The sequence below is a fragment of the Buceros rhinoceros genome, unplaced genomic scaffold (genome assembly GCF_000710305.1).
Source record: "Buceros rhinoceros silvestris isolate BGI_N320 unplaced genomic scaffold, ASM71030v1 scaffold14725, whole genome shotgun sequence".
NCBI lineage: Eukaryota > Metazoa > Chordata > Aves > Bucerotiformes > Bucerotidae > Buceros > Buceros rhinoceros.
Window position 1 is genome coordinate 67,558 of NW_010411296.1, and position 23,687 is coordinate 91,244.

General features: G+C 35.4%; 1 protein-coding gene across 1 annotated transcript in view; it reads right to left on the minus strand.

The window, feature by feature from the left end:
* RICTOR (RPTOR independent companion of MTOR, complex 2) overlaps positions 1-23,687 on the minus strand; it is a 55,836-nt gene that overhangs the window by 16,804 nt on the left and 15,345 nt on the right. Inside the window, exons 8-23 of the mRNA XM_010135971.1 lie at positions 22,833-22,915; positions 22,118-22,205; positions 21,056-21,146; positions 20,864-20,930; positions 20,695-20,775; positions 18,797-18,897; positions 16,215-16,377; positions 15,701-15,802; positions 13,517-13,563; positions 11,158-11,293; positions 9,910-10,109; positions 8,745-8,871; positions 3,059-3,223; positions 2,546-2,622; positions 2,353-2,431; positions 1,405-1,514 (exon numbers count right to left, since the gene is read on the minus strand). Coding sequence (XP_010134273.1) covers positions 1,405-1,514; positions 2,353-2,431; positions 2,546-2,622; positions 3,059-3,223; positions 8,745-8,871; positions 9,910-10,109; positions 11,158-11,293; positions 13,517-13,563; positions 15,701-15,802; positions 16,215-16,377; positions 18,797-18,897; positions 20,695-20,775; positions 20,864-20,930; positions 21,056-21,146; positions 22,118-22,205; positions 22,833-22,915 — 1,717 coding nt within the window. The remainder of the gene's footprint in view (positions 1-1,404; positions 1,515-2,352; positions 2,432-2,545; positions 2,623-3,058; positions 3,224-8,744; positions 8,872-9,909; positions 10,110-11,157; positions 11,294-13,516; positions 13,564-15,700; positions 15,803-16,214; positions 16,378-18,796; positions 18,898-20,694; positions 20,776-20,863; positions 20,931-21,055; positions 21,147-22,117; positions 22,206-22,832; positions 22,916-23,687) is intronic.

A 23,687-nucleotide genomic window follows, 5' to 3' on the forward strand; every position in this document is an offset into this window, starting at 1 on the left:
CCACACTTGTGGTCTTCCGACTCAAGGGTCAAGGCAGCCTAAGTTCTATCAATATTATTAAAGACTGAGGCAAAAACCCACTGAATGCCTCCGATTCTTCACCCCTGTTAGTCAGGTGGTCATCTTCAGCAATGTTTAAAGACCTCCTCTTGCTACTAACATATTTCAAAAAGCCCTTCTTCTAATCTGACAACACACTGGCCAGTTTCAATTCTGAATGAACTTTGGCCTTTTGTGTCGTCTTCCAGCATATATGAACCACTGCTCTGTGAAGCCTGACCTTGCTTTCTAAGATCACACAATTTCCTTTTCCTAGAGTTCCACAATGAGTTCCTTGTTCAGCCAAACTAGTCTTCTGCCCCGCTTTCTTGACTTAGGATGCAATGGGATTGCCTCCTCCTGTGCTTTTAAAAGGTGCCTCTTAAAAACTCACTAACACTCGTGGACTCCTAAGCTCTCAGAAGCAGATTTCCAGGGTACTTGAGATTACTCTCCTGAAGTTGAGGGCTGCAACTCTGCTGTCCTTTCTTGTCTCATTACACTGAAAATGTTAAACTCAACCATTTCATGATCACTGAGGCCAAGACAACATCTACCACCACATGTCCCAAGAATTGTCTTCAATTCACAAACAGAAAGTCAAGGCAGGCATCTTTCCTAGTTGGCTCTGAGTATTTGTGACAAGAATTTAACTCCTACAAACTTCAAGAATATCCAAGACTTGTTTGTCACAGCAGTATGGTATTCCCAGTTAGTTTCCAGGAAGTTGAAGTATCTCATGAGGACAAGGGCTACCAATCCAGAAACTTCTCTTTATTGCCTCTAGACTAACTCACCAATGCTAACATCCTGGAAAGTAGTAATCACCCACGACAACATCTCCTTTGTTTCCCATGCCCCTAATCCTCACCCAGAGGCTCTCACCCACATCATCACCAACTGTAAGTGCTGTACAATCAAACCTCTTCCTTACATATAAGGTGACACCTATACCTTGCCTGCCCTGTTTATGCCTCCTGAACTGCCGGTAGCCTTCCATCCCAGCACTCCAACTCATTCCACCAAGTCTAGCAAGAATATCGATAATATTATAGAATATCAATACTGTTTTACCTACCAATAATATCATAGCTCTGGGAACTGATCAATGCTTCCAGTTCATCCTGTTTGTTTCTCTTTCCATATGCACAGGTGTACGAATATTTCAGATATGCTCCTGAGGCCTCCACGCTTCCAGGAGCATTGTAGATGTTCCCACCACCATTGCTAACCTCAGGTGTTGCTACACCCTTGGCTTACCTATTGTAATCCTGTTGGTATCATCTTCTCCCACAGATTCTAGTTTAAAGCTCCCTTGATCAGTCCTACTGGCTTACACCCAAAGACACATTTTCCCAAATTTACCTTTGGTTGCTCCGACGAACATAGTTATCACCATCAACAGGTTTACGGTATGTTGTAAGTGCTTCATTAAGTTGTTCTTCAATTAGTTCAACATACTTTAAGTTATATTCCTAAAAGACAGAAAAAGGTTGACACAATACATTTAGTGGTTTATGTTTTTATAGTACGGTACTTTATAAGCAAGGAGTAATTGGAGTGCTCCTTAAGGCAGACTGAATTTCTTTATGATCTGAAGGTGGAGCTCACCAAAATTATTGCTCTTCATACACAGAATGCATATACGGAGTCAACAATTCCGTAATTATTTCAGTTAATTTGTTGAAAAAGGAAAGAAGGCAATGCTTCACATCTGACTTTAACATGAATAATCTCAACAGACCACCACACATTTCAGTATTCCTAAAGAAGTGACAGCTTTCAAGTTAGGAAAAAAATTGCCAATAGAAATGAGACCAAACACTTATAATCAATTAAGAAAATGACAAAATATATGAGAGTTTTATTTTAGTCGTGACAATGATGCATTTTTCTTAATGGTCATGGTTCCTATTTACTTCCCAACAGCATAAGCCACTCCATCTTCATGAACTCTGGATTTAACTTTTATTAGCAACAAACAAGAGGTAACAATTACCTTGAATATATAAGACCTTACACAATAGCCTATTTTATAGAGTCGCTACACTCCTGGAATATTTTTTGAAATCTCAAAATTATGCAGAAAGCTTGGATAAATCAGAAGCATGCATGTACAGAAGAGTTATGAAACTGTAACTTCCTGTCAACCCTTTTCAGCAAAATCATCAAGGCACTGAGGCAATAAATGTACTGACATTAGCAATACATGTATGTGAATATGCAATATTTTTAAGAATCTTTGACCTTCTAAACCTGCATATTTACACCCTTCCTCCTAACATCAAGCACACTTTTTATCTTTAGCATTACCTTTTGCCACTTTTCCATTTGTTTTGTTACATAACCTCTTTCATTTAGATAAGAAAACCCCTTTGGGATGGACAGAAATCTGGAAAGTAAAGTAATATCAGACAGTTACTACCGCATTTAAAAAACATCACATAATTTGAACAAAAACACTTGTTTCCACACTGAAAAGTCAAACAGCATATTCAACATTTACCTTAGGAGTAGAAGCAAACCCTTATCTCCAAGATGAGAAAGAGCTGGTTTCATTTGGATAAGGGCATGAAGATTGGCCTAAAATAATAAAAAATGCATAAGGATTTTCTGAGCACTGTATCTGCCAGCCATGAAGCAACACATCTTTCATAACAGGAAATATTAAACAGCACTAACTTCATCCTAATATTAACCACTTTAGGTACTTTCTATCATTAAACAGTGTAATCTAATAATAATATAATAATACAAACAGTGTAATGATTGAAACAGCTGAATTAGTCTGAATTTGTATTTAAAAGTGGGCATAATCCACAAGTCTACATTTTTCTTGTCATTAATACTGCTGTGCTTTCACCAAGAGGGTCTACAAACTATTATGAAATCCATCAGTAACGATCAAGAAATCAACAGTAGCATCTTGCATACTTTTACTTTGCTATGGAGAAGGGGGTGGGGAACAGCTTACAGAGTAGCATACCAAGAACATGTTGAAAAGGGAAAGGATGCTCACCTTGTCTTCACATGCCTCATCTAGAATATCAAGTGCCTCAGAAGAAATAGTTTTATTTTTATCATGTAACTGGGTCACCAGTAACTCAATCCCCCAGTTGCTGAAGAACTCTACATTTGCTCTCAGTAACACCCGTAAGTGTTTTGTTGCATACAACCTGCAGCTCTGCAAAAGTAAGGAAAATGAGTTTTCTGGATGGAAGAAAAACAGCTAATGTATTTAGAGATTTACCACTTTAAAAACCACAATTGCTGTATTTTACAGCAAGTTGCTGTGATGCACACCTTATGTATTAAAAATACAGTCTGAGAGCTATTTCTGTCTTATCAAGTAGGAAATTTGAGTCTGAGATCCAAAGTAATCTGGTCACCGCAAGTCTCCTTATCAGTCATTCACTATCATAGCACCACGCAAAGTCATCAGGATTAGCAAGAAAAATACCTTGTAAATGGCCAGTCCCATTACTTACAATTTCACCTGCACAAAGTTCTAAAAAAACTTCAATAAACAATTATTAAAACCTCTGGGGAATTTATTTTAATAAATTTTACATTGTTTTCCAAAAATATCACATCTTCAAAACTTCTCAGAAAACCTTCTACATAGTAAAATGTTATTTTCCGTAATAAGACAGTTTCTCAGCACTTAGTTTACTACTACGAATTTCTCCAAGTGACAGTAGAGCGAAGTACCCTATCAGTTCCTCCACTGTTCAAAACTTGCTGAATAAACAGCATCAACCGATTAACACCATTTTCCATTAGAAAAAAATGCTCATGAAGTAGAAGCAAACAAGCTTAATCTACAAGAATCTGGATTAAGCACAGACCAACCTGACAACATATAATTACAAAGGGTGTTATCTGTACTTAAGCTTAGCTGGGAAAGACAGAATCATCTTTCTTCAAGTCTTTAGTCCCGACACCTTTAAAGCTATGATAGCTATAAACCAAGTAAATTCTTCTGTATGTTAAAATACAAATGATCTAGATTGGGAAGCACATTTGTATCTGTACTCCAAGTGATGGATGCATTGGTCCAGGCTGGACAGCACTACCTATGTTAACAATTATCTTCTGGATTGGTTTTTTCCCCTCCAGAAATAACTGGCAACCAAGTCTTGAAATACAACAAAAGTAAGAAATATGAACATGCACAGTTCCTTTCAAAAACCTTGTCTCATTATTTCAACTTCGAATATCATATGCATGCTTCTACTTCATTTCCATAGGCTTATTTTTTTGGAGATGAGGCGGGAATGACATAAGACATGTATGTACTTAGAAAGACTGTGGAACAGTGACTTGCAAGTCTGGCCAGCACTGAACAACCATATTTAAATGGCTTGTATCCTGTTAGTGCTATGTCCTTGTATGTGTCATAGACAGCTAGTAGCATATTTAAAGATGACAACAAAAACAATTATGACAAAATGATCACTTCATCTAGATGTTAAGCCTACAGAATAACACAATAATAAGAAATCAGAATTCAGTGTTAGGTAGTTCCAGTGTAAAAATCTGTCTATAAAGAATCATTATTACTGCTGTAACTATACTGAGTGTGATACAGAGAACAAAAGATAACGATGTCCACTTCCTGAACACAAATTACTCTATCCAGATAGCTAGTACAGCATAAGTCATTTTTATTTTCTGTTTGGAGAAGAAAAACAAAGAAACTCATCATTCTGATAGGAGAATAAAATGGCAAATTCACTGCAGATAAATTCGAAACAATGAGCTGAAGCGAAAAAACAAACCCAGCTTTCCACACACAACAGGCTTTGAATCAGCTCTTTCCCCCACTGTGAAAAAATTTTGCAGGTAGTATTAGTTCCATGGCAGTGTTAAATAGAAGTTCAATGGCAACCAAAAATCACTCAAAGTTTACAGAACAAAGTACATCAGGATTGTCTCTAGGTGAATCCACTGGGTGCTGACATCCTGGACACTATGTACCTTTCTAGTTTTCCTACCATCACCAGAAAGAAAAAGAAGACCAATTTATAAGGTAAAGAATAGCAGAAAAGGATCTTTAATACAAGGAATGATTCAGGCTAAGATATTTAAACCTAAGACCTGGGGATGCAAAACGCCTGCATGCATTTCCAACAGCCCTAAAGTCTTCAAGCAGGGCCACAACCTTTGTGCAGCATGATCACCTGTATGCATTCCCCTGATCCAAGGGGCGAAGCTCGGCATTGGTTTTCCAGATGAAGCAAAATTCTGGTATGTTTTCATGTTTGCTGAGAACTGACAGGAAAACTAGCGCAGAGGGTTATCTGCGGAAACAGACATACCCCTCCCTCCCTCATGTACGAACTACATGAAAAACACAGACAAAGCCCTGTACTAAATCTGTCAGAAGATTCTTATATTTATTATTAAAGGGCTTTGAGATATTTACAAGTGAAGCAGCAAGTCACAGATCACTATGCTCAGCAGATCACATACAGCTCAGCATAGATGTCAGCAGATGTACGGTAAAATCTACCTCTCAGCCACCTCTAAAGGTAAAATTTCAGGTCATGAATTGCAACAGTTGAAGACATGCTGGCCATTCTCCTATTTCTACTAAGAACTGGCAGAAAGGCAGCACAAGTAGTATTGCTTTAGCGTGAGTCACCAAAGCATATCTAGAAGTAGGTTAAAATGCACTTCTGCTTCACTGATCTGCAAGGGATATTGCTCTGTGAATGTTTTCAATGTCTACAGTTACCCAAAATTGCTACTCTGTCCTTCTAACACTAAGCTGGCTACAGAAATTACCTTTCCTTTTCCACAGACACTCGCTAGCAAATGACTAACAAACCTGCTTCACAGCTCTGAGTTGTTTTAAAAGCTGTATGAGGCTATGACTTCAGTTACCCCAAGAAAAAGAGCATTGTCAGCTTTTGAAATAAACAGATAAGCTATTTCATTAACAAATGTCTCAGGAAATTAAAGGAAGGAAGAAGCTTTACTTGGAGACATCTCCCTTACAAAACCCAGTTTTTCAGAAATTAAGTCCAGTCCCATACATTTTTATTGCTTTTAAAAAGAATTTAGAAGCCAGAAACAGCATATAGAACCAAATTCATTTGTCCTCTGGATTATTAATTAATACAAACTCTTCCAGAGGCTTACAGTACAAGCTCCACTCATCCTGCAAGGTTCTCATCGGAAGTCCTTGAATAAGGAAGGTGGAAGAGCTTGTAAATGACTTACTTGAATTGAACCGCATATTCATTTTTAACCTTAGGATTCACTTGTCCAAAGTTACAGAATGTCAATTCTGGTAATACTTAAAAACATATACTCCTTATGAGACAGATCAGTGAGTGAAACTGTGCCAAGTTTCAATTTTTTCCTGTCATGCTTACTCCATACGAAAGTGTAAGTTTTCTTTTGCTGTTGACAAGGCTGCTGTTTCAGAATTCCAGACTATTAACACCCAGAGAATGGCAGACTAAGCAGAGGCACTTCCAAATTACTCCTCAGTCAGTGGAACTGCCCATACAAATCCCTATCAGTTCATTATTTCCATATTCTTTAAGGTATTTTTTCCTAGGAGTTGACAACTTTTTTCACTTCACATGAATATTTTAATTTCTGGAAAAGATTTGTTTTGCCAATTGCAATTGTTCAAAAATATCACTTATAGCACCAAGGACAGAGTTAATATCAAAATAATCAAAAGGTTTTATTCTTTGGACTGGCTTTTCACACCTGGCATCTTCTACTGAGAGCATAAGCACCAGAAAAATTTGAAGACAAGCATTTTGTACAATAGATAATACTGGCAATATTGTGTACATCAAGCGTTGCCCTAAGGGTTCCCTGACACATCAATATTTTGCTTTTTTGTCAAGTAGCACTCAGTGAAAATTTCTCTTAAAAATCCCATCAGTACTGTTGGTGTTGGGGACATGGCAAAACAGGAAAAAACAGGAAAAGAATTTAAGGAAATAAATTTTATCAGGTATGAAATCATCTGTGGTTGACACAAACATAGACCCATTTTTGCTAGCTTAGACAGCCCATTCATTTTGTGATTCTCCTTTTTCAGATGAAGTATACAAAATATTTCCCTATGAATTCCAAGAATTCCAAGCAGGTCAACTCACTGAGGAAACAAAACACCCTGAAGTAGTTTTATCCATCACTCAGGATTCAGTATGTTTCACAAAGGAAGTCTGACTTTAAGAGATTGAAACAGTAGATTTTCCTTTTTTTTTTTAATATCCTGATCATAAAAAAATCATTTATTATTGTGATGAACAAACCAGATTTTTTTAATATTTCTTTATATTAGATTCTGGTCTAATTACTGGATGCTTGAGAACATTTGGAAGTATCTCTCTCAAATGAGAATTTAAGTCTTCATACCTTAAATCTTTCCCAAAATCTAAGCCATAAATACTAATTCATAATAAAATGCCTCAAATTCTTAGTGTAACTCTATACTTTGCTGACAACAGCATTTGGAAGAAACTGAAATGTTGAAGTGCTTTTCCCCCCACATACACCCCTTTTTATGAGATAAAAATAGCTGTAAGGCAGCAGAGAGGGCAAGGAGCAGTACCCATTGACCTGAAAATCAATACAAACAGCTAAATGAAGTTTCACAGTCTAAACTGTTCGTAACTGACAATCATTTAACAGGAATTTAGTATTTTAAGAAGACACAAGCATGCGTCCTCACAACATATTATTTCTTTTTTCTTGCTCAGACTAGGCATAAAACAACTTTGGTGAAAGGACATCGAAGTCATCACTTCACTGAAGATAACCTAATTATTCAGTAGGGAGTTTTGCCCTCCTCTTGAAATGAATCATTTCTTCAAACCCAACTATCTTCATTACTTTCAGACTCCACTCCTTACTCATAAGAATCATCTTTGCTAGTCTCAAGAGAAGTATCTTCAGTTTCTTTATTTCTGTTTCTTCTTCCAAAATACAAGGAGACATTTAAAGCATCTATCTTATCCCTTCTTGTATCCACTCTGGAATATATCTTGCCTTGTCTAGCCAACAGAAGAAAACTCTTCCTGAAGTAATGAAAGCTTTTTGATAGTCAGATTTCAAGTTACTGTCATTTCCCTGACATCAATGCTTGCTTGTCTACAATGTTACACCTGAGTGACTTCTCCTTAAAAGTTCAAGAACTTCCTCTCCCAAGTCTATTTAAGTCTGCGTTTTATTTCCACTAACTTTCTTTGGTTCAGTACAAATTTCAACACCTATTTCTGAACCACCCCCGTGTTCCACCCCCGTATATGCTTCTACTCAATTCCACCACAGTAATCTCAATCATTACCAAAACAGTATATACATCACTGGAAGATTAACCTGTTTATTAGTGCTGGAAATACACACTTCTGTTCATGAAAACACTACCTTCAGGAATGACTCACGATGTCCACTGACCTCTACAATAATGTTGTGCTTGGCTTATGCATTTCAACACTTTAACTCCCTTCATACATGACAGAAACCTCCACTTGAATGACTTAATTTCTTGAACACAAATACAATATATGGTATGAAGTTTACAGCAAATTTATAAGCTACATGAGTCGTTGTTTCCTCTCAAAAAAATAAAAATCTTTCTGGATATAGAATAGCTTGAAAATGTCATACACCATGAATAACAAAAATGTCTAGTGGCAAGTAACAATGAATGTAAGTTGAATTGAACTTACATCGGTAGCTGCTGTCAGGATTTTAGAAAGGATGACTCTTGCTAACCCATCTCTGCTGTAATCCAAACTAGAAACAGTCAATTTTAGCAAGTGATCTTGGTTCTTCAAAGAACAAAGATTAAGAAGACTGGGCGAGAGGGAAAAAGACAAAGAAGAAAATAAAAATTAGTGTTTGAATCCACTCAAACCCAACAATTTAAGCATAAGTATTCTGAATTAGAATTTAATTTCTGTAAATGCAGAATACAAACTAAGTCCTCATATAAAATGTAGTAACTTTAAACTGTTACAGATATTAGAATCAAATGGGGACCAAATAATGCACTAAAATGCAAGGGGAAAGCCCCAACCCAACATTTATAACTGCTCTGAAGTAATTTTGTCAGCATACTTTAATTAGTGATTAGAAGTACAAAAATCCATGTTCATGAAGCTCTGTGAACAATTCCTCACTGTGAACCATTCTGTGTATAAAGTCTGCCATCAGGTTATTAACTGGCCTATTAACTGTCTAAATTTTATTATAAACCAAGTTTTCTGAAGCCAGTAAAAAACTTGCATTCTAATAATCAATGAAAACAAATCAACTAAAAAAGAGGATACATCAAAATGCCTGAATTTGTACTTCAAGTTTAATACATTTAAAATTAACTGAAATTAACCACTAGCTAATTTACTCCCAAAGGAAGTAAGATTATTTGTACCTGAACAAAATTTTGAACTTTACAGTTTCACTCAAATATATTGGACTGAAGTTTAGGTACAACATGCATCATCACATTTCAGAAATATTATGGTATCTGTCAGTTTTTGGTTGTTTGTATGGTTTTTTGGTTTGTGTTGAATTTGTTTGTGTTTTATTTCTCTTTGTTGCTTTCAGTACACTATCATCTTCCTGATACTGATTCTGTCAGATGAGTATGGACAGGAAACAGATGGGTGATTGAGTCAAAAATCCTTAATCTGTTCAGTAACTACAGACTAAAATACTCCTTTAAAAAAAAAAAACAACCAAACCAAACCCCCTAAAACTGGGGATCTTCACTTGTAAGTAAATCAAAAAGTTTGAAACTTTTGAGTTTTACAGACAGTGGTCTTCATGTGTTTAGAATTTCCATAACTACTATACCCATAAGCACAACTCAAACAGAATAAAAATACTCACCACTGAAACACATTACATTTTTCAAGCATTTTCACTCCATGAGGGTGACAAGAGAGAGTACCAAAAAACAGAAAGTAGTGCTGGCTAAGGGTATTTAGTAACCCATTATTTTGAAGACTACGTTCAGGTTTCATTCCTGATGAAGAGTTGAGCCAATGTACAATGTCTTTAACCAATTCCTCCAGGTAACCCTGTCCATCCTAACGAAACAAGAGTAATAGCATTTACTTGTAACAGAACTGGGTTTTTTTACTGAAAGGCACCACTTCAAATTCATGAAAACGTACAAACACAATACAGATACAAACAGAAATGTCTGGCAAACACAATTCAGACTAAAGGACGAAGTTCAAAGCAAATAAAAGTAGTTTAGCTTGAAGACATATTAGGACCAATTCTGTTCTTTCCAGGAAAAGGATTGTTCAATGAAATTTTCCTCTGGCCTGAGGCATGAAAAACTTTAGCACACAAGGAGAAATGAGGTAGAAAAAGGAAGGATGTACACAGCAAAAAGACGACAGTGTCTTATGTAGACAGTTCAAGTTTTAAGTTATACTTCTCAACCATACTGATCATTTTAGATTTAACACCCAAAGTCTAAAGAAGTTTTTACTAAAATGAAGGTGGTTCTTTAAGTGGTATACAGGAGAACTACTCATTCTCTCTCCAGTCCTGTACAAGAGCTGCTCTGAAAATAATGCCTCCTATTTTATTTCATCTTCAGAGGCGGGTGTTGGTGCCGTGGCAGTAGAGGCTGAACCTGCCCACCAATACTCCGTTAGATTTTGCTGCCCTGTGACAGACGGCAGCAGAGGGGCAGTCTGAAAAATGGCGTCTGACCTGGCAGTGCCTATGGAGCAAAGGTGCATGACTGAATTCCTCCATGCAGAAAAACTTGCACCCACTGACATTCACCAGCACTGCTGAACGTTTATGGAGACCAAGTGGTGGCTGCCGGCACAGCGAGGGGGCGGGTGACCATGCCAGCAGTGGTGACAGTGACAGTGGGTCACCTCCATGGGTGCAGTTTGTTAAGAGAGCAGCATGCAGGCTCTTGTTCATGGCTGGTGAAAATAAATGCACAGCCCATAGGGGTGCCTGTGTTGAAAATTACTGTTTTGTAGCTGAGAATCTGCTCTGTCAAACAGCGTTATTGTGCTCTTTGTGTCTGTGGTAGTTTCCAAGGAATTACAACATAAATAGGAGGCGTTACTTTCAGAGCGACCTACATAGCTGAGAATTTCTTACCTCTTCTGATTCAAGAAGAAATTCAGTAAATTGACAACCCACCACAGTGAGCTGCTTAGCCTTGGCATAATCCAGATCCAGATTGGCATACAGTTTACTGCTAGGCTTGTAAAAATACAGCAATCTCCTTACAAACCTATGGAAAGTAAAGAAGAATTTGGTATTTTTCAGTATGACAAAGACAGTCTCACAATGCAAAATGATTCTCGTTAGCTCATTTGGCAATAAATCTTCAAAAGTTATTAAATGAGTAGCAGGTAGCAGCAACGATTTGATCCCATCAAAATTTCAGAGATGCAGCTGCTCTGTGTTATGAAGGATTTTCTATGCCAAGATTCAAAATAAACAGAGGAACTAAAAAATCTCTATGCTCTTAGAAGCCACAGCCGCCTTCTAATTCTCATGCTTATAATTTATTCTGCTGTGATTTATCCTGTAGTGAGTTTCAAAGACTATTCTATCTAGACTTAGAAGAAGCTAAAAAAGAATCAGTGACATCAATTTTCTTCAGCTATAATAGTTAATGCTACTGTGAAAAAACCCACATTTTTGTGTTCTGGCAGGAAAAGGCCGTATTTATTCAGCAGCAGTTTTTTCATTCACCTTACTTAAGCATTTCTGAAACATAACACAGTGATTGAAAATGCAGACTCTCACTCAGACTGTCTGAAATCATGGAGAGCAATATAGCTTGAGTTTTGCATTGCACGAATAAATCTTCAGCAAAGGGCTCCCCCTCTCCAATTCTTTGACAAAAAGTAAACACACATTTGTGCTTTAAAATAACAGAATATTCTGTCTGAACGTAGATATGCCAAACATTAAGAAAACAAAGCATTGTACCTTTAATTAAAAAATGCAAGTAAGCCACTATCCCCAACTCTAAATACAGGACAAATTTTAAAGGAAATCTGATGGCTTCTTTAAATTTTGTCAAATAAAATGTATTTTATGTTATTAGCAATAAATTACATATATACACACACATTTGCGTGTGCGTAGATGTGTGTATACTTTGCATTAACTATCTGTTTGAAATGAAGGAATCTGTATCAAAAATATCTGGATTTTCACTTTAACAGTTGTAGATTATCACAAGAACAGTTAGAGTGAAAAAATCAACTTCTGGAAGTGCAATGAATGTCCTTTACACTTCAAAAACACCACAGTTAAAAATTTTTATGATGAACAGTGAAACTACAGAGATTTGATCCTTAATTAGTTATAATTTAAAATGCTTTTGCTCTTGCTTAAGCCACTAAAACAAATTCACAATCCTGCAGAAAGGAGCAACAAGCTGTAGAAATTTTTACTCTAAATCAATCCTCAATTTTCTCAAGTTATTTGGAATTAAATTATTTCCAGAGTGAACAATGCTTGAGTCCAGCACAAAAGCAGGGAACGGAAGCATTGTCCCAGGTACATAGGAAGAGGGGTGGATGTCACAGCCACGAGTGCAAACCCTGGTTCAGAGAAGCAATGTTACAAACCACCAGATTTGGGAAATAATCCTTTACCACAAAGTACTGATTGGCAAGTAATGTTTAGGGAAGAAAAAAAACCCCAAAAGTACAAATGCAAAATTAAACTACGGTTATTTCAACAGGCCTACCACTCATGCTGGGAACACTATGTAGAAGTGGTCTCATTACTTTTTAGTATAAAGTAAAAATGGAGCACTGTGAGCCTTTCTGTGTATGTTTTAGCTTTAGGTTTTTCCTCAAATTCACATAGAAGTAGCTTCCCATGCCTACAAATACAGAACTACTCTTTTCAAAGTAATTTAATCAGATCTATTTCTGAAATAAATAGGACATCCAAGAACTCATTATTAACACTATTACTATTACTCTATTATGCACAGAAGTAATAAAAACTCCTAATGCCAACAGATGGAAAAGGAAGCAGAGCTGTACTATTTGATTTTTTTTTTAGATCACACATGCTTCCCTTATTAACAGGAACTACAAATAACTTCTCTTGGTTTTTGACGAAAGCTGTAAATATATAGCTGTATAACTGTAGAACTCTTCTGTCGAAATTTGTCAAGTGGTGACATCGAACACTAATGTATGAAACACCAAAGAGGTAATATTTTAAGGTTTAAAATTAAACAAGGTGTTTGCAAAACTGGTACAATTATTGTTAAGGAAATAAATATATAAAGTATCTGTGCATAGAAAAGAAACCACTATAAGCTTAAAGACTTATTTAAAGCAAATACAGCAACCTAATTATCTAAATTTTCATTCTTACTGCTTATCTGTAGATTAAGTTTTAGAAGTGTGACACACTGCAATAAACTTTTCCTTGGATATTAAAACTTCTTTCAAAGAAAGTCTACATAATTTTTACATACCTGTGCAACTGTTCATCTTTATAGTTCCTTAGATTTACATTTGGCCACTAGAAAAACAGTAAATATAGCATTACATGAAACTTGTACATCAGTCCTTGATTAGTCACTAAAATTTACTCATTTCTATGTAGTTATATCTACCTAATACTTAGAAATGTATGTTCTCTTGCATCTAATGCTGCCTATAAACCCCCCTTATTTTGCTGAAAAGCTCTCGCTTTTGCTCCAAGAAATGTTCAGTTTTTTTTCTAGAGAAGGTCAGGGAATGTTAGTCACATGCTATGTGTACAAGGCCTCAGTTCTAATGAACACAGCAAACTATGAAGATCTAATGAAAAATAAGTTTTGCTCAGTTTCTCTACAAATAACAAAAATTGATACGCATAACAGGGAAATAATTTTTTCCCCACTTTTAATCATTATTCCGTTATAGCTCACTTCAATATTGCTCCTCCGTTGGTACTTTGCAAGATGTTTTAGGAAGGATCACACTAAGTCCTAATACTCTCTTCTGGGCCTATTCCTTCCTCCTATTATATTTTCCTCTGTTTTTACAGCCATCTGTTGTGTCCACGGTTTCAGATTAAATTTTGTTACTACCAACAAGTATCATCTTATAAGCAGTGGAAAAAAGTACAGTAAACATTCTTCTTCCTAAGTGATACAGTTCTACGTTTCCAATTATTACGCCAGTATTAAGACATACAGTGCATTAGTTAATGATTAGTAAAACTGAGTACACTAGAAACTGTCACACACATTGTGAAGCTCTACTCCCAACAACAATCCATCCTTACCACTGCCACTTTTGCTATTACTTTAGCAGCTTAGATAGCAAGCTCAGCAAACAAAAAAGGCAGAAGGGACTACATAAGGTGCAAGTAGTGAGGGCATTAGGAAGCTGATGCTCCACAAAAATAAGGCTGTGACAGAGCCAAGAGGGAGGTTAGTAGCCACATGAGATCGCAAAGTCCAATGATGGAATCTGGATCCTGCTCACTCAAGGACTACAGAGGGGCCGTTATCGTAATTTATGCTGCTGTTGTGCAGTTTAATGGGAATAGAAAGGATTAGAATAAAACCAGAAAACACAAAGTTCTATGCAGACTAATAAACAGTGAGATTCTGAAAAGGTTTCTTGACAGTATCTTTAATAATGACTCAAAGGTTAAAATATGCATGATTAATAATCATAGATAGCTAGTAATCCAGAAAAAGTCTGAAAACAGTAATATTTTGTGAAGCAAAGTTTCTCTCATATTATGTCATTTAGGTCTTTATAACATCGATTATTATATTTGTAACATCGACAGATTCTTGCTTTCTCAAAATTAAGTCCCTGAAAAAATGCACAGAAATATTTATGTTTATTTTTCAAATATAATCTTTATTGCTGTAATCATTAATCCTTGTTTGTACTTTCACCATTTCTGTAAAAACACTGCAAAGAAGACAGTAAGAAAATGTTACTGAGGGGTAACAACACGATGACTTTGATGCACAGAATGACTGGAGATATTTTGGTTTGAAGACTACACTGAGTACTTGCTCAGGAAGCTTTCTTACTCAAAGAAAGGAAGTTTTCTGCTAAAAAAAAGAAAGAGGCAGCCTCTTAAAAGCTGTGCACTAAGATAATTCCCTCCCTGTCAGAGATATTTCCTTTTTTTGTAAAGCCAAATTAATTTTGTAATGAACTTGATGCTATGGGAGTATTTGTATTAGTTCAAAAAAACCCAATCAGATTGCATTCTGAGATTTTCATATGTGGCTCAGTCTAAGCATCTGAAGTTTGATCCATAACGCACCACCACTCTTAACCTTCAGCTTTCATGGTATAAAACTGAACAAGGCAGTATCCCTGCACAGTTGGGACTGGAGTCTAAAGCATTAGCAGCTTTAAAATCATTATACCTAATTCTGTAAAGTCTATTTCTATACAAACAGTTATAACATTTAATACATGCTTATTAAGAAATTGGTCAATGTAAGTGCATATAGTTTAAGGGTTGTATACAAAAAGACTATCAGCACTGATGAAACATGTAAGATCACAGTTTTTGGAAATAAAACAGATCACGGGATGTACTATGGAATTATTATTATAAAGTCAAAGCTTACATGTGATATGGAGGCTGTTTCCCAACCGATTTCATAAAAATAACATCACATCCTTTTTTAGCTCACCTTCAGTATGGTCCCTATCAGATTCCAATTCCAGTCAAGGTTCTCTTTGTGATTGAGAACTTGACTGTCTCGAAGATTCATTACAAGTGCTTCTTCTGTATCCTGGAATACAGATGTGAAAAACTCCATTAAGTTTCCTTGCATCATTTTCTTCACTCTTTACACACTATGTACTTCGTGTTCATATAACAATCATTAAAAGGGTTATGCTCCACAGCAATTTGCATTTGAAAGTAAATTGCATGGTTATTGTACCACATTAAGAATCTAATAGTAAGAGATCACGTTTGCTTGTAAAAAAGATTAACGATTATTGTAATTTCACTTCTCAATTTCTAGAAATGCAAGAGAGTATCCACAAGTATCTAATAAGATAAATTAAATATAAAAAATACTAAAAATAAATCACCTAAATGGCTCTGGGTTAGATGAGAGAGTGAAGCTTGGGGGTTAAGATCTAAGTCTCCAAAATACACAGTCAAATTCAGTTTTGACAAATCGATAATGGTAATACCTTTAAAATAAAGATGTCTTTCTGGACACGGTACTGATCCCTTTTTTGGTGTGTTGAGATTGCTTTCTGAATAATATGATCTAAGTGAAGACTGTAAGGTTTAGGTCCTCTTTTCTTCATCTCATGAAAACGTTTCAAGCAGTTCAGGGCAGCACTTGCTCGTCTAAAGAAACCCACAATTGTAATCAGTATTTGGCAACTGTTATCCAAAGGAAGAGCACCACTGCTATATCTTGAGTAAATAAACGTAGCTTATGAAGGAATTTACTAGCAATTCTGAAGCAAGTAAAAAGAAAATTATTTTCTTGACAAAAGTTTTCATACATCCATAGGCCTTAGTTTTCTGCTGAAATTATACAGAAAATTGTCTTTCAGAACTTTTAGTACCAAAGACTGAGCCTTATTGACACTTTCTCTTCCACTCTGCAGTTAGTGGTGTTTCTCACAGTTCATGGAAGATACTGTAAAATTTAAAGCTGATTAAGAATTAATCATGGTGGATTAACATTCTGCAATAAAGTTGAGTCTCGAGGGGGCTAGCTTCAACTTTGACTAACAAAAGTATTTATCGTAAATTCTCGTTTTCTTTTTCCCCAGAGGGTGGCAGGATTATCAGTAGTATGCTTCCTGCTCTTTATATCTAAGCAGTTCAGCAAAAGCATATAACAAGTTTTCCAGGAAAAGTCAGAAAGTTATAGAAACGACAATTGACAAGGGTAGAAACAGTTAATAGTGGTAGCAGGAAAAAAACCCTGTAGAAAAAATAAAACAAGGAAGTCTAAAAATGACAAGGTAAGTCTACCCTTCTTCCTCATAAACAAAAGTTCTTACTGGGTAGGAGAGCGGTTTTATATTATCTTCAAACAAGTACCTTTGAATTTGGTCACTTACTACATAATTTAATCCGTAACAGGGCTTACAGTTTCTCAGACTATGAAACAAAGCAGAGTATTGCCCAAAACCAAGATCCCGAAATAAGAAAGACTACTTCTGCAAAATCACCTTCTTCCAACACAAGCAGGAATTCTTACTATGCTAGGAGGTATGTCTGCAAATACCAAACAGAAAAAAAACCTGCGGGTAATCCACATAAGTATCCCTTCTGTTCTTCATCCTTCCTTTCATCCCACAGTTTGACCAAGCAAAATACCCCGTGACAGAGTTCCAGATTCGCCTTTTTTGAAAATTGGCTGTGTTTTCACAAATGAAATTCTTCTACTCACATAAGAAACCTTCAAAACCAAAAAAGTACAAAAAAGTACTCTGTGTCTCTTGGAAGCACTCCACAAGCAGCATTTATCATTTTGTGGTAGAAGTTTGGAAAAATTCTGTTATTTGTCACTGGCAGCAGAATGAAAGAGAAAATAGGAAGTTATCATGTATTTATCAGAATACTGATCTGTCAAGGCAGATCAGGAATGGCAAGAGAAATTAACAAAAAGCATTTCCTGCAATTTGCTATTAGAAGAAACCCCACTGCACTCAATTAAACGGTCTTCTACAAAGGAAATGCAAGTAAGAACATTCAGTTACAGAAAGGCATTTTAAAGGCACGTGAATCTATCAAATTATTTGACTTTTGTTCAGGAGGTTTAAATTGTGTTAAGTATCCAGGAGATGATATCTACAACAAAACACTTGGGAGGCCACATTTCAAGATTACATGTACAGTGAAATTCTAAAAAACCTAAGTAAAATAAAATAGAACAGCACATGGGTTTTTTAAATCTCAAAATTCAGGTATTTCTAGTTCAAAGAGGAATAAAAAGCTTCCATAAACATTTTTAAGTCAGATGCTTGAATATACCTTGTGATTGGCACCATGACTGCAAACGTTTCCTAATATGCTTAACTACATGCCACCGCAGACTGCTGTGCTACATTTAAAATTTCTGTTCATATATTCTTGTATTTACATGGAACTGAAAAACTACCTGTCCGAACTTCGAACAAAAGCACCAGATAGTTTTAACATAATTGTTATTGCTACCATAAACTCACCTTTTTCTCCTGATGAAAAAAGGTAAAAAAACCAAATACAAAAACAAGAACAAAAATCCAGCTCCATGCCAATATTATATTACTGTTAGCAAGAGTAAAAAATGACTCATTGATTTGATCAGTTACTGTTTAAATAGCTATAGATAAACAACAGCAGAAAAGCAAAACTGGTACAAGCTTTCTAGTTTATTTAATTGTACCAAGATGACAAAAAAAGAAGTATGAAACAATGGAGAGGTCAAAACACACAGAAGACATTTCGGATGCTGTTTGGTCAAACAGTGCCTTACCAATAATTTAAGAAAAATTCTGTACCAAAATCTTGCAACATAGGCAAGAGTGTTCTCAAATCTACTATCAAAACTTTCATTAAAAAATTTCTAAATTGTTACTGTAAACAGTTTTGTAATAATGCACTGGAAACTATTTCCCTAGTAAGTGTGACTGAGTATTTCTATATATACGTGCTTTTAAAGACAGCAGCGGTTTTAGCCACCAGAAAACCTGAAATGCAGGTTTTCAGACAACTATAGGAAGAAGATGTAAATATTTTTGCTTTTAAGCATAATTTAAATTCTTACAGTCTTTTTTCTTTCATGATGTCAAAAGAAGCTGCCATATTCATTAGAGTTGGTAAGCAGTGCAGGTGATGGCTGTGAGAATGAGGAAGAATTGTGTTTGCCTAAAAAACAAAAGACCAGTTAAAACAATTTACTTCAACATTAACTATCTCTTCAGCATTGAAAAATCTACCACTTTTCAAAAGACTTCCACAAATGCATGACAATGAAACTACCTTTTGCATAACATTACAACAACAATTACACATACTAGTTTGAGTATTTAACTAATTGATCTGAAATTCAATTTAAACTAACTTAAGACAATTTTAGTCTTAAAAGCTCTCTAACCCGCATTGTTCGCATTGGCGATTTTAGTGGTAACATGCAAACATATGCAAAGCATCAGATATCTTTGTGTTGTGTATAAAAATACTAACAAATCTAAAAACAGAATTTAAATGGGAGCTGATTATTTCTATTACAAATTTTCTGAAAAAAAACCCCTGATTAATTAACTTTCTAAGTTAATAGATACTTAATTGCTTTTATTTTGGGAACAAGTAGTTCTGCAAGTATTTCTGGAAACAGAAGAATAACGATAAATAAATTGCTTCAATCTCTTGAAACTAAATAAAACCATAAATATTTGTTCAGCACTTTGACAAATAGTCATCTCTGACTAACGAATCTCCTTTTCAGAAAACCAAAGAATACCTATAATTTGCAGCATACTCAAATGTCAGTAACAGCTACTCCCATTCAAATGTGTTTAGGAAACCAGAAAAATAGCATGTGTTATTACAGATTCCTCTTTTTAAACTACAGGGTTGACTGAATTCTCAAGAGATTCCACCCTTTAAAGAAAAATCACTGAAGAGACTAAAGAACAGATTTGTTGTGGTTGTGACCCATGCTGCTGAGCAGCAATGTTGTAAATCATAGTTGTAATAAGCAATCCTGTATCTGAAGATTGTGATCCTGGTTTTTTGGAGCATTAAGAACCACTGACATGAGTCTACAGTCTGAAGATGCAGACTACATCCGATAACATGTTCAAATTTTTCTAAGACAAAGTTGTATTTCACAATCTTACCATCTATTATAAAGTAAGTTATTTGGAAAAAAGATTGAAATAAATAAATGAAAAGTGATCAGAAAGTTCTCTACTGTATATGCTATTCTTGTCACCAAGAAAAAGTGTGAAAAATAAAAGAACTATTTTGCAAGAAAGGTAAATTGTATCACTTCACATAAGACTAACAGCTCCTTGGGAAGCTGAAACACATTACTGGAATGTGTATGTAAAGAATAATACCATCTCTACACCAAAACAGTTTAGATTAAGAGAGAGAAGCTACTGTAAAATGTATACTAGGTAGACGGCATCAGAATGAGGCAAGGTCCCTTCAGCTTCTCTGTAGCAGAAAAAGCATTCCACTAAGTTGGAGCTGCCCAAATAGAGTTCCCCAGCCACATCAAGTTGAACATGAGAAGAAGCTTCATCTGCCTAGCCTGTGAGACAGAAAGCTAACACACTGCCAGAGGAATACCATCATTCTAAGAGCAGCAAAAATCAGAAATGGTTCTTTTCCCAAGCGCAGTAACCTATAGGTGAGTCTGCAGGACTCCAGCTTAAAAAAAACAGGCTACTGAGGCAAGAAAGTGTATTGGTGAGAGTGTGACAGGTAAGGATTAACCTTGGATCAGAACCCCTATCTCTTTTTATACTTCCCAAGCAGCATTCCTATTGATTCATGCTATTTTTACTATATGAAGTACCAAAGGATGTTAAGTAAATCAACCCACTACACTGATGAAAAGTAGATGTTACAAGTTTGTAATACAAATTCAAATCTACTACAAACCTATTTACAACCAGCTATTAATACTAATTTTCAGCAAGAAATTGTACTTACCATGTGCAAAAGTTCTCCTAAAAGGATAGTTGCTCTAACAGATACATGGTCATCACTACTTGTGATTACTTCAACGAGACCCTTCAAAAAGTTTTAAAAAATTAAAACATGTATAACATCTTACTTTATTGTTTACATTTCAATCTGTTCCTATAAAGTCATTAGTTACCTCTAGAAGCCCATTGGTAATAAAAGCTGAAAGCACTAAAGCCAAATAATTATCCATCAGATCAGGCCTAAGGAGAAAAAAGGATGGAAACAGTTTAGAAAGTTCATCTTTTCTTGTGCCTGCAAGAAAACAACAAATATTTTGTCAACACCACCACAAAACAAAAACAAGGGTTTAAAATCAAATGCTCACCTTGACCTGGCTCGATGTGGTAATACAGTTTTAGCTTCAGCTGCTACAAAGCCATCAGAAAGTCTCCAGCAGTCCTGAAACCTGCTTGGATCTAGGACAAGAAAATACAGACAAGGGTAATTATAATACTGATTTCATAGTGTTACTTTAACAGTTGTAAGAAGGTAAATAAATAGTTCTTATCAACCAATGTAATTTCAGGTTTCAAATTACAGAAAATTCTGTGAGAAGGGATCTCTAACGAGTCACCTCATCCACACTCCTGAACAAAGGAAGGTGAACTTCACAGCTAGGACAACGATTGTATCTAATTATCAACCAAAACAATGACACCTCTAATTCATAAACACATTAAACTTAAGAGAATATCGTAACACCTAGAATTTAAAAATGTACATCCTTATGTTGCAAAGTAGCAAGTTTGGAACAGAGAATGATTTATTTAATTATAAATATGAAACAAGGGTTAAGCTTTCATTATCACCTGCACAACAAAACATTTGTAACTAGATCTTAGAGAAGAGAATTGCCAGAACATTAAATGCTGAAACTTGCTTCATTTGGACTCATGTTTTTGCACTGTGAGGGAAAGCAAAGGATACTCCTGGGTTTACAAAGGTGTAATTCTGAAGATAAAAGACTCAACTCCGCTAAATACAAAGACATGAAAAAGCATACACTTGCCCTAGAAGAAGTCTGCTGAAGTGCAGTGGAAATAGCTAGCAGATACATAATATATAGAAAAGACACTGTTTAATAACTTCGTCATTCATTTCACTTCATTTTCTTCACTTCTACATTACTACCGCTAACACTTCAAAGAAGTGTAATTTGTAGTGATGTTTACAACCTTGTGTAATCCAATGACACTCCAATTTTAATGAACTTGTATAACTTAACGGTTGATAAAGAATTTTAAATAGGACTTCAGATCAACCAATTCAGTGATGAAACAGTCAATATTGCTGTAATTTACAATACAGAGAAGACAGTGAAGGGTTCAAATTCACAGAATAGCTTAATAGAGAGAATTATTATTGTGAACTGGTTCTGAATACTTACCTACACTGAGAAGTGCCTCAATAAATTCTTCCGCGATAACAGGGAGAGGAAGGCGAAATATATCATAAAGAACTTCAAGAAGACCTCGCTACGAAAAATACACAATAGGAGTTTTATAGGAATTGTCTTTTTGTTCACTATTAATACTGAAGTTGAAATTTTTATAGAGTGCAAAAATTGGTGTATTTCTTTCAGTGTTTTTTTTTATATACATGCTTATTTTCATAAACCATAATAATCCGGAGAAGAGAAAAAGGGAAGGGGCTTGTTTACTTTAGAACTGTGCCTTATTGTCACTATAAATACTATAAGCTCAAGCTACTTGGATTACATATTTTTAGAACAGTTACTGCTGCCACCATCAACTTCTTGGTTTAATAGACAAAGAAACATTTTCTTTCCTCTTTGATGTTTTAAACTTCTAACTACAGCTACTGTGAACTTGCTTTGACTGGTGACCAGAATAAAAATTCATTTATGTACTTTTCTCCTCTCTTCCATCTTCTCCTCTCAGACATACAGGGTGTGCTTCCATTCTCACAACAATTTCACAATGCTATTATAGACTTGAACTTAGGGGTCAAATAAACTCAAGGGTAGTAGTCACAGAACTGGAGTCTGTGTTTAAACCACTGAATTATTAAAATGTTAAGAGTATATTAATCAAAACCATCCAATGTTACTTATACATGAATACTAAACATTTATCACTTACCCGTATTTCCATATTTGGTATACAAAGTACCCCAATGAGAGACTGAATCCCAGAATTTCCAGGTTTGCACAGGCTGATAATACCTAGAAAACATTAAATACATAATAATATTCCCTCACCAAACAAAAAAGTGTTAGGCACATTGTTAGATTTTATTTCCACTCTAAGTACAAGCACAGATGACAAAAATAACTAGTCAAATATTTTCACTTTTCTGTCATCTCTCTTCCATTCAATAGTATTTAACAGAATATACTACTCACAGAATTTCTTTCCTTATGAAAATCTATAGCTACTTTTGCCCTTTCTACTGTGAACGGTATTTTCAAATTATCTGCAAACACATTTACATGGAAGAAATGGTAGCAAGAAAAGACAAAATTGTTGATAAAGAATGCATCTTAAACCAAAACGAAAATCTGAAAGCAGAATCGTGAGAAATTTCTCCACCAAAAGCTGTATCTTAACCCAACAAATTATCCAGTTTGTTTTAATCTCAGGTGAATTCTAAACAGCAAGTTTAAACATACATAGAATATGGAGCCCTGTGCACTATTTTTAAAAAAAACTTTCCCCAAATGACTGTCATCTCCAGAAGATTCAATACAGTAGATTTAACTCTACATAAAGTTTCAGAGCCTCTCTTAGAATTTGGTCCTTTTACACTGTATTTTTACTCCATCAGTTTCATATTTCAATGTTAACAGGGAAAACCTTCACAATTTTTCTAAAGGTTACAGAACACTACCTAAAGCTTACACTGATTTTCAGCCTCAATTTATATGGTCTCTCAATTAAAAATGCGGTTGTAAAGATAGTAATCTTGCTCATTTCCTTGACCAATTCTCTTCACAG